Source organism: Mustela putorius, unplaced genomic scaffold, assembly GCF_011764305.1.
Source record: "Mustela putorius furo isolate JIRA1106 unplaced genomic scaffold, ASM1176430v1.1 tig00003858_pilon_pilon_pilon, whole genome shotgun sequence".
Lineage (NCBI taxonomy): Eukaryota > Metazoa > Chordata > Mammalia > Carnivora > Mustelidae > Mustela > Mustela putorius.
Window position 1 is genome coordinate 53,356,630 of NW_025422010.1, and position 13,159 is coordinate 53,369,788.

Consider the following 13,159-nt stretch of genomic DNA (forward strand, 5'->3'; position numbering starts at 1 on the left):
TGTGTATCTCATGGAAACTTCGCAAGCCTCCTTTTAATAAAAGCATCCCTTGGTGCTTCTGACTCAGTTGGAGCTGTAGTGCTGCCTGCCCTCGTCAGCCTGATCTCCACACCCACAGCAGTATCCTTCACCTCTGACGCAAGTCACAATTTTTATTTATTTATTTATTTATTTTCAGCATAACAGAATTCATTGTTTATGCTCGACACCCAGTGCTCCATGCAATCTGTGCCCTCCATAACCCACCACCTGGCTCCCCCAACCTTCCACACAAGTCCCAAGTTTTATCCGAAGGAGGGAGTGAATATTGTACCCTTTTGAGAGCCATTTATGGGTATTTTGGACCTTAGGCATTTTCAGATTTAAGATTTAGTCCTCCCAAGGCCTCCTGAGCCTCATGACAGATCGTCATTTGTAATTTCTGTGAGGCCTACACTTGAATCAAACATACCATGAGACCCGCTGCCTGGCTTCATTGTTTTGAGAAGTTCAGCTGTTTCTCTTCACTCACGGTGTTTTATGCCTTAATGCTGTTGCCTTATGACATTATCCTTTGTGGAGAAGTATGACAAAAAGAAAGCCAGCTAGGAAAGCAGGTGATGAAAATTTTTCTTAGGCGACCAAAGGGATGGTTTTTAGTCAGAAAATAGAAGTTGTAAGTAATTTTAAAAGATTGTTAAATGTGGCAGAAGCCTGACAGACCTGTGGACCTGAACAAGTCTACCATACGCTGTAATGGAAATGACAGTAAAAAGTTAACGAAACTGTTACAGTGATTTTTTTCTAGCCAAGGAAAAAATTGCTCATCCAATGAGAAAGAAAAACGCAGGAGAGCGTTGAAAAGGCTCTTAAAGTATGGTCTGGTTATGCACGGAAAGACAAGACTGCCATTTCTGGAAGTAACAGATGGCGAAGACATTGGACTGACAGGTGAAGGTTGATTGGATGAAATTTCTCAAATGCATTTTCTTTGCCAAATGTGAAGTTAATAAGGGGAGGCCACACCAGCTAGCCATGGATCGCTCTTAAAACTGAGCTGAGGGAACTCATAAATCAGTGAAGGGTCATGGTCTCTGTGAATGCAAGAGACCCACCTTTGAAGAAAATACCTTCTCTAAATATACATCCCAAGAAGAGACGTGAGCACTAGGTGTTCAGACAACTAAGGGGTAATTTTGATGATGGGATGGAGGGAAATCTAAACATGCCTGAGAGATAAATCAGGTTCCTTGTCAGGACGAGAGGGGAAGGAAGGAGGGACAGGCAAGTCTAAAAGCAGAACCTCATCTTCTGGTTCATTTCTTTTTTTTTTTTTTAATATTTTATTTATTTATTTGACAGACAGAGATCACAAGTAGGCAAAGAGGCAGGCAGAGAGAGGAGGAAGAAGGCTCCCCGATAAGCAAAGAGCCCAACGAGGGGCTCGATCCCAGGACCCTGGGATCATGACCTGAGCCGAAGGCAGAGGCTTTAACCCACTGAGACACCCAGGCGCCCCTTCTGGTTCATTTCTAATTGCCTTTCTCATCCTTTCCCCAACTTGGTGCAGTTGCTTCTTTGGTTAAGGGTTAGCAACCAAAGGCTGATGATCACCAGGTTGAAAAGATGTTAACCTTGGGCTGTACCTCAGTGGGTCTCGGGTGGTCCTCAGACCTGCAGCATCAGCAGAATCCCTAGGCCTCACCCAGAATTATTGAATCCGAAACTCTGGGTAGTGGAGCCCTGCACTCGACCTTGAGAAAGCCTTCCAGGCGATTTTGGTGCAGGCTGGTTAGAAGCCCTCTGCTGTGACTTGTCTTCATTCAGCATTTCCTTTTATCATTTTAATTTATTATAGTTTCTTACATATTATATACAGTGTACAGTCAGGGTAATCCTCTTTCTTACTCTGACTTCTCAAATTTTTTAAGTTCCTGGCTGATTTTATTATCATTTATATTAGAGTTTGCTTTGGTGGATTTTTAAAAAATTATTTTGGCCCTGTGTTTACAGAATCTGTAAGAATATGAAGGGCTAGCTCACATTTTCCAGGTCCATTTTATTTAATATTATAAGGGAAATTATAAGTTCCAGTGGTATTCAAGAATTTAGAGATTAGGGAAAGGTTCAAGGCATGACATTTCTCAGGGAAAAGGGTCTACAGTAATTTAAATAAACCCAATCAGACTGAGTGGCTGTCAGCAAGAAGCAAGATTTACTGGGCAGTTGACTTTATATATTTTGATCTGATACATTAATTAACCCTCCCCAAATCTATTTAGCAGCTGGTTGTCATTTCCATTAGCGAGAAGCAGCTTGTCCCAAATCTGCTTCGGAGCTCCTGCTGGGCTTGTTTAGCCTCTCAGCTGTGAGACAGAATTCCCAGGTGCCCGCTCAGTGCCCAGGTCTCTAGACCTTGCTTTGGGGTGGTTTAAATCCTTCTGCCGGCTCTTGGAATGACCGTAGGCAAGTAATTTAATTCAGTCTTTCTGTCACTGAAGGTAGTCAAGAAGGATTTAAGGATTTATATGCAATAAGAAACATGCTTTAGAGTTTTATCAGTCTAAGCTCTAAGGTAGAGAGGTGGGGTTGAGGGTTGACTGTTTTCACTCATTCCTGACCATTTTCAGCTCCGGGGACATGGTAAATTCTCCCAGCAACTTATATGCAGTGATCAGGCTTCCTTAGTTTTTGGTGCCCTATCACCATGAATAATTTCATTCTCTAAAGTTTTGGAAATTGTCACTGCTTAATTTACTATTCTTATTCTTGTTTTTTTTTGTTTGTTCTGTTTTTGTTTTTGTTTTTGTTTTAACTATTTCTGGTTACGGTAGACCCTCACTAGTTTATATAAAGTTCTGTAAATTTGTAGATGATTTTAGGGAAATGGGGTTATTTAAGTAATACCATGTTCAGGTAAATAGAACTAAGTGAAGCCAACTTCATAAAGTTGTGTTAGTTATTGCCCCGCAACTTAATGGCTTAAAACACCATACATTTATTATTTCCTCCTTCTCTGAATCAGGAGTTGGGGAGTGGAGTGGCTGGGCTGGGTGCTTCTGGCTCAGGTATCAGGAGGTGAGCATCAGTATGTCTTGGGGGTAGAGGTTCTCCGGGCCTGACCGGCGCTGTAGGATCTGCTTCCACTATGGCTCCATCACGTGGCTGGTGAAAAGAGACCCCAGTTGCTCGCCGGCTGTTGGCAGGAAATTTCAGTGCTTCACCTTGTTGGCCTTACATAGGGTCTGCAGTTTGTCCTCCTGACATGGCGGCTGGTTTCCCCAGAGGAGTGATCCTAGAGAGAGCAAGGAGGAAGCTCTTTGCCCTCGACGACCTTCAGAAATTGCATCACTCCGGTATTCTGTTTGTTAGACGTGAGCCGCACACAATAGGAGTCAAATTAGGCTCTGCCTTTTGAGGGAAAGAATTTAAAAGAATTTTGTGGACATATTTTTAAACTTCTGCAATGATAGACACGGCTATATATTTAGCAAAGACACGTGATTGGCAACAACCAAATTTGTACTTATTTCTTTGTTGTTTAAATGGTATTATAGTTAAAACAGGTGTTACTGCTACTTTATATGTATTCCTAAAAATTCTCATGTTCTCCAAAATTGTAAAATAAAAATAAACGGGTTTATGAGAAAATGCAGTTGGAGGGGGGCAGGACTATAAGTGCGTGCGTCTTTATAACCAGAATACTAACAAAAGTAACGATGGGGCCTCGGGAGATAACCCAGATGGCCACGTGGGCATCTCAGTGTGGCTGGAAGTTGAATTTTAGTTTTAAAGGAATATTAAGCTGCATAGTAACAGAAATGCTGGCTTGTGGGCACTGAGATGGCGTATTTGCTGTGGACTTTTTCCTTTGCTATTAAAAGTTTTAATTCTAGACTAAATCTTTCTGAACCAATAAAATATACATATTAAAGTGACACCATTCCCCTATTTACAATCATGTGAGCTAGTTGGTATTAATGAATCACAGTATTGTAGCAAAACAGACTGTAGTTTCCCCTAAATAAGTAAATATTTCTCTTCTAATTATTTATTTAGTAAATTCCCTGCTGACAGACAAGACTGAAGGAGACTTCAGTCGCTTTGCTGTGGTCAGTCTCTGTCTCAGCTTGACATACTTGCTTTTGCTGTCTTTCCCCTCGGATGGAGTAAGACGTGCCTTAGACCTGTAGGAAATTAGCTTAACATTTCTAAAATAAAAGTCTTAACAACTGATCCAGCTTTGAACTGGTAGTCATTGGTTACTTGGTGTTGTCAGTATTTATTAAGGCATAGAACACTTGGAATTCCTCTGAATTGAGAAGCTTGAGAATGGCAGGGAGAGATCAAACTCATTCTTATATCATAAAATAAGGAAGTTTGAGGCAGAGGAATCTGCATCTGGTGGCTACCCAGGTATGCGGTGCATTTTCATCTCCATACTCTCCAGAGCCCTATTTGTACACAGCAGGTCCTGAGGAGGGGTCTACTGGGACACCTGGAGGGGAAGGGGAGCAGACCACAAGGAGATTGAATCACTCAGAACAAGATGAGGAGGGGGATGATTCAGACTGGGATGTTTAGGGCTTTCCAAGGACAGACTGAGCTTACCATTAGGCTCCAGAACTATTCAGGCCCTTTGGGAATTTTTCTAATGAAAGAATAAAAAGCCTGACTCTGTTCATGTCTCCATACTCTTCAGTATATTTGTCCCTTCTGGAACGTGTAGTCCACTCTATCTGGTGATTTGTTCTGGGGCTTCCTCTCGGATTTTTGTGGTGCTGGGAGAATGGAAGGGCTATCTTTATGTACTTCTGTTGGCTTTTTGTTCAGTCTGTGGTGACCCACAGAGCTACATAAATGTGGCAGGTTAACAGGTGTCCTGGAAGCCACTCTTGGATGTGGCTAAATAAAATGTCTCCTTGTTTGCATTCATTAGTATGTATGTAAGTGTGTGTGTGCGCACGCACGCGTGTGTTCACACAGGCATGCTCCTGCCTATTTATATTCCTCCTTAGTGTATGTTAGTTTCTTACATTTGTGGAAATTGGGTTTTCGGAAGTGGTAATCTTACACTTACCTTCTTCCCTATAAGGACAGTATCATGTAGAAAGGAGCTCTTGGACTGGGAGTCTGAGCATTTTTCTCTCTTGGTAAATGAACTTGTATGGAAGAGGGCAGACGAGTGACCGTGGTCTGACCATCATCACTGGCAGCCTTTGGCAAGTCCTGTGTGATCTGAAGTCTCCTGGTCTTCCTGCCTCTTGGTGGGACATTAGCATCTGGTGACAGAACAAGCCGTGGCGTTCTCAGCTCCCTTGAGGAGGGTGTTAGCAGTGTTTCATTGTTTGCTGGGCACTAAGTTGAAGTTGCTGAACCGCTGTTACACTTCATTCTGGCTCAGTCCCAACAAAATTCTGTAATATGCAGAATCTGTTTTATAAAACATTTGATATACTGGGAGAAAGAGGAAATGAAATTCAAACCTGCTGGTTTTGTTCTTTCTGCCCAAAGGTATGTATTGGGAGGGTTCCAACACTCTGGATCTTTTGAGATCTATTTTTGGTGCCGCTGCTCTTCCTGTTTCCTTTTCTAGTAGGTATTAGACATCTACCAAAACTACTTGGTATTTACGTGAAGTTTTAATATTCTTAAGAATACAGTGTCCCTTGAATATGTTTCTTCAGTTAGCCTTTGGCAACTAGACAAATTTCCAAATAAATACAACCCTTCTGGCTTGGGTCCTCTTCAAGGACACGTGTCTCTCATTAGTTTATTTGTGAGTGTGAGTTTCAGTACTCTTTGCTATTAGGCATTCAGCGTCTGCAACTGGGACTGTGTTGTTCCTTGTTTGTAACGCTGTCATAAAGGAATCACGGTGGTTCTCCCATCCAGTTGATAGGACTTGTCTAAATGTCAGTCGGCCAGATTCATTTCCATCTTGGAAACGAAGACTCTTAACGTCTTTCTCGGCACTCTCCTTGTCTCCAAGTCTCACTCAGTGCCTCTCTCACTGTCCCTGTGTTCCCTCCATGAGTCACATGCGTGACCACATACCATTCTTCCTAGATTGATGTTCAGTGTATCTTTGAGGACTAGAGGAGCATTTTCTTATTAGGAAAATTATTTTTTTTTCTCCTCCTTAATAGTAAAAGTGTATTGCATAACTGTAGGAGGAAGAACATCAGAAGTTAATTTCATTAAAACTGATAAGTTTCACTAAATGCTAGATCTTGAATGTTATTTTCCTATCTTAGTCTGTAATATTTTCTTCTTAGTGTACTTAAATTAACTCTGGCCATTTATAAAATCTTGAAGTCATCCCTTTTTTAAATGTAAAAAAAAATGTGAGGGATATAGAAGGAAATAAAACTTGGGTTATAACAGAGGACTTAAAATGGAAAAAACATTTCTTCATCTAAAATTAAACTGTGTCTGTGGAGTAGATGTGGTAGTTCTTTTTTTTTTTTTTTAAAGATTTTTATTTATTTATTTGACAGAGAGAGATTACAAGCAGGCAGAGAAGCAGGTAGAGAGAGAGGAGGAAGCAGGCTCCCTGCTGAGCAGAGAGCCCGATGCGGGACTCGATCCCAGGACCCTGAGATCATGACCTGAGCTGAAGGCAGCGGCTTAACCCACTGAGCCACCCAGGCGCCCCGATGTGGTAGTTCTTAACCATAAATTGTATTATTGCGGATTTCAGTCTCTCAATTGTAAATTAGACTGTTGCCCAAGAATTATTCTCTGTTGCCCCGGTAGTTTATCTGGTATGCCAGTGAGTTGAAAAAAAGCCCAATTCTAGGGTGCCTAGGTAGGCTCAGTCAGTTAAGTGTCTGCTTTTGACTCGGGTCATGATCCTGGGCTTCTAGGATTGAGTCCCGCGTGGGGCTCTCTGCCCAGCGGGGAGTCTGCTTCTCCCTCTCCCTCTGCTACTCTCTCCCTCCTTCTTTCTCTGTCAAATAAATAAATAAAATCTTAAAAATAAATAAATTTAGGGGCACCTGAGTGGCTCAGTCGTTCATCATCTGCCTTCGGCTCAGGTCATAATCCCCGGGTCCTGGGATCGAACCCCACATCGGGCTCTCTGCTCCATGGGGGGCTGCTTCTCCCTCTCCCACTCCCTCTGCTGTGTTCCCTCTCTAGCTGTGTCTCTCTCTGTCAAATAAATAAATAAAATCTTTAAATTAATGAATTAACTAATTCATTAATTTAAAGCACCCCGTTCTTTGGACTAAAATGTTTGCTTGTGTTTGTTTCAGGAAAACCTCACAGCTCTGGTAGCTCTGAGCGGATCCAGCTCTCAGGAATGTATAATGTCCGTAAAGGCAAAATGCAGTTGCCAGTGAACCGCTGGACCAGACGCCAGGTCATCCTGTGTGGGACCTGCCTCATAGTATCATCTGTGAAAGACAGCTTGACCGGAAAGATGCATGTTCTGCCACTAATCGGTGGAAAAGTAAGTTTAAAACAAAATACTAACAGGTGTCGCAGTGTCGTTGAGCTTACTTTGAGCCATTTCTGTAACACGGGGTTCGTGGTTTTCACTCATCTGTGGTCCACTTCAGTTCCTGCCACGCTCTGCCTTGGACATCATTGTCGGGTGGTGGAGCCGTTGACGACAGTGCTGCTGGCCCGCAGGAGGCCCCGGTGATCTCACTTGGCTAGTCCATGACAGGCTGGAAAACAGAGCAACTAAAATTCAGTATTACGTTTTAGGCTGTAGGTGATGAATTATTCTTTATGAGTAGACATCTGTTGATAGCTTGAGTACGTACTGTGTGGTATAGTGTAATGATCCTGAAGTCCATGGGTTTAGGACCATTCAAGCACGTGTACCAAAGGTTAGACTCTCTCTTGCATGAATCTTTGATCCAGCTTCGGCACACCTATCTTTCTTTGTGCAGTGACCAGTGAAGTTAGCACTTTTTTTTTTTTTTTTTTTTTTTTTTTTTTTTTTTTTTTTTTTGGGAGAGAGGAAGAGAGAGCATGAATAGTGGGAGGGGCAGAGGGAGAGGGAGAAACAGACTCCCTGCTGAGTGTGGATTCCCAACAATGCAAGGGTCTGTCCCAGGACACTGAGATCATGACCTGAGCCAAAGGCAGATGCTTAACTGACTGAGCCATCCAGGTGCCCCCAAATTAACATTTTTTAGTTTGTCAATTTAGCCAGTCATAATTTTTGAATCTGAAATGTTAACTTGTTTCAGAGAAAAGTTGTGATATAGCTGATAGATATTACCCACATGACTAGCTGCTTTTCTTTGGGCCTGATAATTATTTTATTCCTACATTTATAAAATAGAAAGAACCAGATTGCTTGGGAAAATCTTAACATTCTTTTTTTGCCAAATCAATTTATTAATACCCAAGTGTTGGTTGGAGTATCATTACCATAATTATATGTTAGTATTTCCTGATTTTTAAATGATACGAAAGTCTCTTAATAAATGGGAAGGCAAATTTGGATAAAGAAAAGGGTTTTTGAAAACTGGGGACAAATCAAGCAAATATTTTCTTTACCATTTTTCTTCCTGAATGGGCCTGGGAAAGAAGGCAGAACACGGAGGGTATAAATAGAGGGGTTACAACAACAACAACAACAACAAATTTTGTTCAAGTGAACTTTTTAAAGTTGGCAAATGTTTCATCTTCTGGTTCCAGAGATTAGAAATGAATAAGGTAAAAATCAGATATATGCAGTGGTAAATGGCTTCGTTAGTCACCTACTTTGTAGCAAATTCATTCTTCATTCATAGTTTAAATTAGCTTTCCATATGTAAATAGCCCATGTCAGTTACCCATCCACCTCTCTGCTATTATGCATTCTAAACCTAAAAAGACTAATATTGGATCATTTTTAAAAGATTTTGGCAAGGCTGCCAGGTATATTTAGATCTATTTCAGTCACCTATTTTGAAACCATTACTTAACTTTTGTCTGAACAGTGAAGAATTAGTGGCATCTTATTACTGAAGATTTTGTCCTCTGGATTGAATTCTGAAAAGTTAGTCATCATTATTACTCCCACAGGTCATCATTAAAAATACATATTTAATGTTTGGTGCCCTGTTAGGTCAATAGTCTGTTTCTTTCTTCTCTATGATGTTAGGCATTTGCTAAGGCACATTTAATACAACTATTTATTAAATAATTTCTGTGGGGAAGCCACTTTGCTTGGTGTCCCAGAAATACCAAGGTGGGTAAGTCATCATTCCTGCCTTTGAATTGCTTATAATTTACTCTCCAGAGATGAAGGATGGGCACAATATCTGTTCTAAGAGAGAGGCAGGAAAGTAGTGCAGGAGATGAGTGGAAGGCGAGATTACATTTTCTTGTGGGGAATCAGGGAATTTTGTGATGAAGGAGCTAGCAATTACAGTAAAACTTGAAGGGTGAAAAATCTCTTGACATATGAAGGAGATGGTCAGAAAGATTATTGTGCTCAGAGAAGCAGAGACAGGAAAGCAGTGGAATGTTCAGATAAGGTCAGAAGAACAGAGTTATAATTAGCATTTTCATTCAGAGCTAGAGGCTTGTTTCCCAGGCCTATTATTGGATAGACTTCTACCATTGAATAAATTGAAACAGCTTCCTTTTCTCACAGACCGACCTTGTAAAACATGTTTTGCACTATGCCTTTAAAAATAATTGAGCATGTTAAAAACCAGTCTTTTAAAACCTGTTCACCAAGTTCAGGAAAAATAACTCACTCTTTGCCATCAGAGTTTTCATTAATGTTTATCTGTTCCTCTTTTCATTCTGCTGTTTCATTCTGTTAAAGGAAAAACTAAGAGTAAATGGAAGGTTTTTGTTTTTGTTTCTTAAATATATGAAGAAGAGCTAGAAATGAAGTGTGAGATAGACTGACTGTAACCCAGTAGTAATTGCTATAATAAAATCTGACACACCACTGGAGCGTGATCATTTATTTTACATTTTCAAATGTCCAGTTCCAACTATGAAGTTAAATGAAGCGCTCTTCAAATTTAATTATTGGGAAATAATTATTTAACAGAGAAGTTTCTATTCATTGTACAAGTATTATGTTATATAATTTGTCCTTTAGAAGTTAACATAGATTTTTAGATATAATATTTTAATATTTTACTTAATATTTGCTAACTTATGACACATAATAAGTTGAATAATCGTTAGCCTGCTACTCAGTTTACGAATCATGGCAGTATCAGTATCAGTGTTTCTACCTGTGTTCTCTTTACGTCTGTCCCGTGGCCTCCCCAGAGCCCAGAGGTAGCCACCCATTGTCCTAGAATTTATATTCCTCATTTTCTTTTTTGAAATAAGTTTAATCATGTAACTGTTTTGCTTCTTTTTGAGCTGAGTAAAAATGGTATTGTTCTATCTGTGATTGAATTTTTCCACTCAGTATTGTTTCATAATAAGGTTCTGTGATGCTTGATGTATGTGGTTTTCATTTCTGTATAATGTTTCCCTCGGTAAATGTTCTAAATTCTCATAATTTCTTAAATAATTTTCCTACTGATGGACATTTGGGTTGCTTCTAGTATTTTGTTATTATAAATAATGCTGCTGAATAGTCTTATATTGATATGCCTCCTGGTATGCAAGTAGATTTTCTAGGGCAGTAGTTCTTAACTAGAGTTACTGTGCCCAAAAGGGACATTTGCAAGTGTTTTGATTGTGAAATTATTGAACAGCCAACAAATTTGCTAAGTTATTCTATAATAACAAATCCCTCCCCAGATGTCAGTGACTTAACATAACGGCTTTTTTCTCATTCCCCTAAGTGCCCACTGTGGATTAGTGGAGATTTCTTTTTTCTCATAACTGTCCAGGGACCCAGCCTGATGGAGGCTCTGCTTTCTTAAAGCATTTGGAACATGCAACCTTCTTTTTGTGCTTGGGCAGGGGAAGAATGTCACTTCTGCTCATGGCTCATTGGCCAGAACTAGTCACATGACTTCACCTTAATTGCAGAGGGTCTGGAAAATGTGGAAAGTAGATGGTGTTTGGTTAATATTAATATATTTGGTGCAAAGGGAAACTATTGGCATTTATGGGGAAGGGGCTCAGAATAAAATGTCACAAAGTGTATTAGTGCTGCACCATGTACAGTGAGCTGTTTAATTCGAAACCCTGTGATAAATAACCTCATTGAGAAATGCTGCTCTTACATGTGGACTTAGGAATGCAGTTACATGTACATGTAGGGCATATACACATGCTCCAAGATTATATTAAATTGTTTTCCAAAGTTGATGCACCATTTTACACTCACATCAGTGTACAAGTGTTCCTGTTTCTCTACATCTTCACCAAATTTTATTGAGGTACAATTGACATACAGTAAACTGCTTTTTTTTTATAGTAATTTGATAACAGTACAGATAGCTAAATACACTCATTAAGCCATTGCCACAGTGAAGAAAATGATACACCCTCAGAAGTTTCCTTGTGCTCTTTTGTACCCCTTTCCTCCCATGCTTTCCTTCTCACTTTCCCCCATCCTCTAGGAACCACTGGCCTGATTTCTGTTAATATTGATTAGTTTAAATGGTATTTTTAAAAAATTGTATTTCCTCTTTCGTGAATAGAAATGCAGTTGTCTTTTGAGTATTGATTTTATATCTAGCCACCTTGCTAAATTTTCTTATTTATTCTAATATATCTGTAGATTGTTTAGAGTTTACTATGTAGCTAATCGTGTAATATTTAAATAATGACAATTTTCCTCCTCCTTTAGTACGTTTTTTGTCTTACTGTAATGGCCAGAACTCTAGTATAGTATTGAATAGAAGTAGTAGATATTTGTCTTCTCAGAGATCTTAAAAAGAGTGGTATATCATCATTTAACACTGAAGTTTGCCTTAGATGTTTGATAGATACCCTTTGTCAGCTAAGACAAAGTTGTTGTGTTCTTAGTTTGCTAGGAGTTTTTATTATGAATGATAAATCAGTGGTGAATGTTACCAAATGCTTTTTCTGCAGCTGTGGGATGATCATATGGTTTTCTTCTTTAACCTGTTAATGTGATTAAAGATTTTATAGTTCCAATAATGTTAAACTATCTTGCCTTTCCTGAGGTAAATCCAGTTTGCTCTTTATAGTTTGTTCTTGATAGTTTAAAAAAATTTTTTCAATTCAGTTAATTAACATATAATGTATTATTTTTTTTCAGGGGTATGGGTCTGTGATTCATCAATCTTATATAATACCCAGTACTCATTACAACACACACCCTTTCCAGTGTCCATCACCCAGTTACCCCAACCTCTCCACTCTGCTCCCCTCCAGCAACCCTCAATTTGTTTCCTAAGATTAAGAGTCAAAAGATTTTATCATTTATTTGAGAGAGCACAAGCCAGGGGCGGGGGAGGGGAGGCAGAGGGAGAAGCAGACTGCCCACTGAGCAGGGAACATGACCTGGGGCTCAATCCCAGGACCCTGAGATCATGACCTGAGCTTAAGGCAGCTACTTAACCAACTGAGCCACCCAGGCGCCCCTTGATGTATGTATTTTTTTTGTTGTTTTCTTTTTGTATTTCTGGATTCTACATGTCTGTATTTTTTTTCCCCAGTATTTCTGAATCCTGATGCAACATTTTGTTCAAGATAAGTGTTCGTAACTGAGACTGGCCTCAAATTTTCCTTTCTATTACTGCTCTGATGATCTGTTCTTGGTTATAAAATATGTTGCGGTATTTTTCTTCATTTTTTTTGTTTGGTGGATGAGTTTGCACAAGTTTGGAAAGATCTGTTTCATGGAATTTTGGTAGAATTCATCTATAAAACCATATGGGTGTGATATTTCTTGAGAAAAAAAATTTAATACTCAGTTTCTTTAATGGTTATAGGACTATGTAGGCCTTCTAGTTTTTTTGTGTGTGTGAGTTAGTGTTAGTAAAATATATTTTCCTAAGATTTTGGCACAAAATTGCTTAAAATGTTCTTTTAAATCTCTGCTTAATCTGTAGTCTTGTCTCTCTTACATTATTAATGATGTTTGTATCATTATCTTTGTTATGATTTCATTGACCTATATCAGTCAACCTTTGATTTTGTTAGCCCTTTCAAAGAACCAGTATTTTATTAATGTTCATGTTCTCTGTTGTATATTTGGTTTCCATTTCACTAATTTCTGCTTTTTATTATCACCTTTATTCTACTTGGAGTTTATTCAGTTTTTGGTATGGTATTT

The 13,159-nt window shown here is 39.3% G+C and overlaps 1 protein-coding gene across 1 annotated transcript in view; it reads left to right on the top strand.

The window, feature by feature from the left end:
- The window catches only part of PHLPP1 (PH domain and leucine rich repeat protein phosphatase 1), a 205,786-nt gene that overhangs the window by 95,685 nt on the left and 96,942 nt on the right, over nucleotides 1-13,159 (top strand). Inside the window, exon 2 of the mRNA XM_045065697.1 lies at nucleotides 7,239-7,435. Coding sequence (XP_044921632.1) covers nucleotides 7,239-7,435 — 197 coding nt within the window. The remainder of the gene's footprint in view (nucleotides 1-7,238; nucleotides 7,436-13,159) is intronic.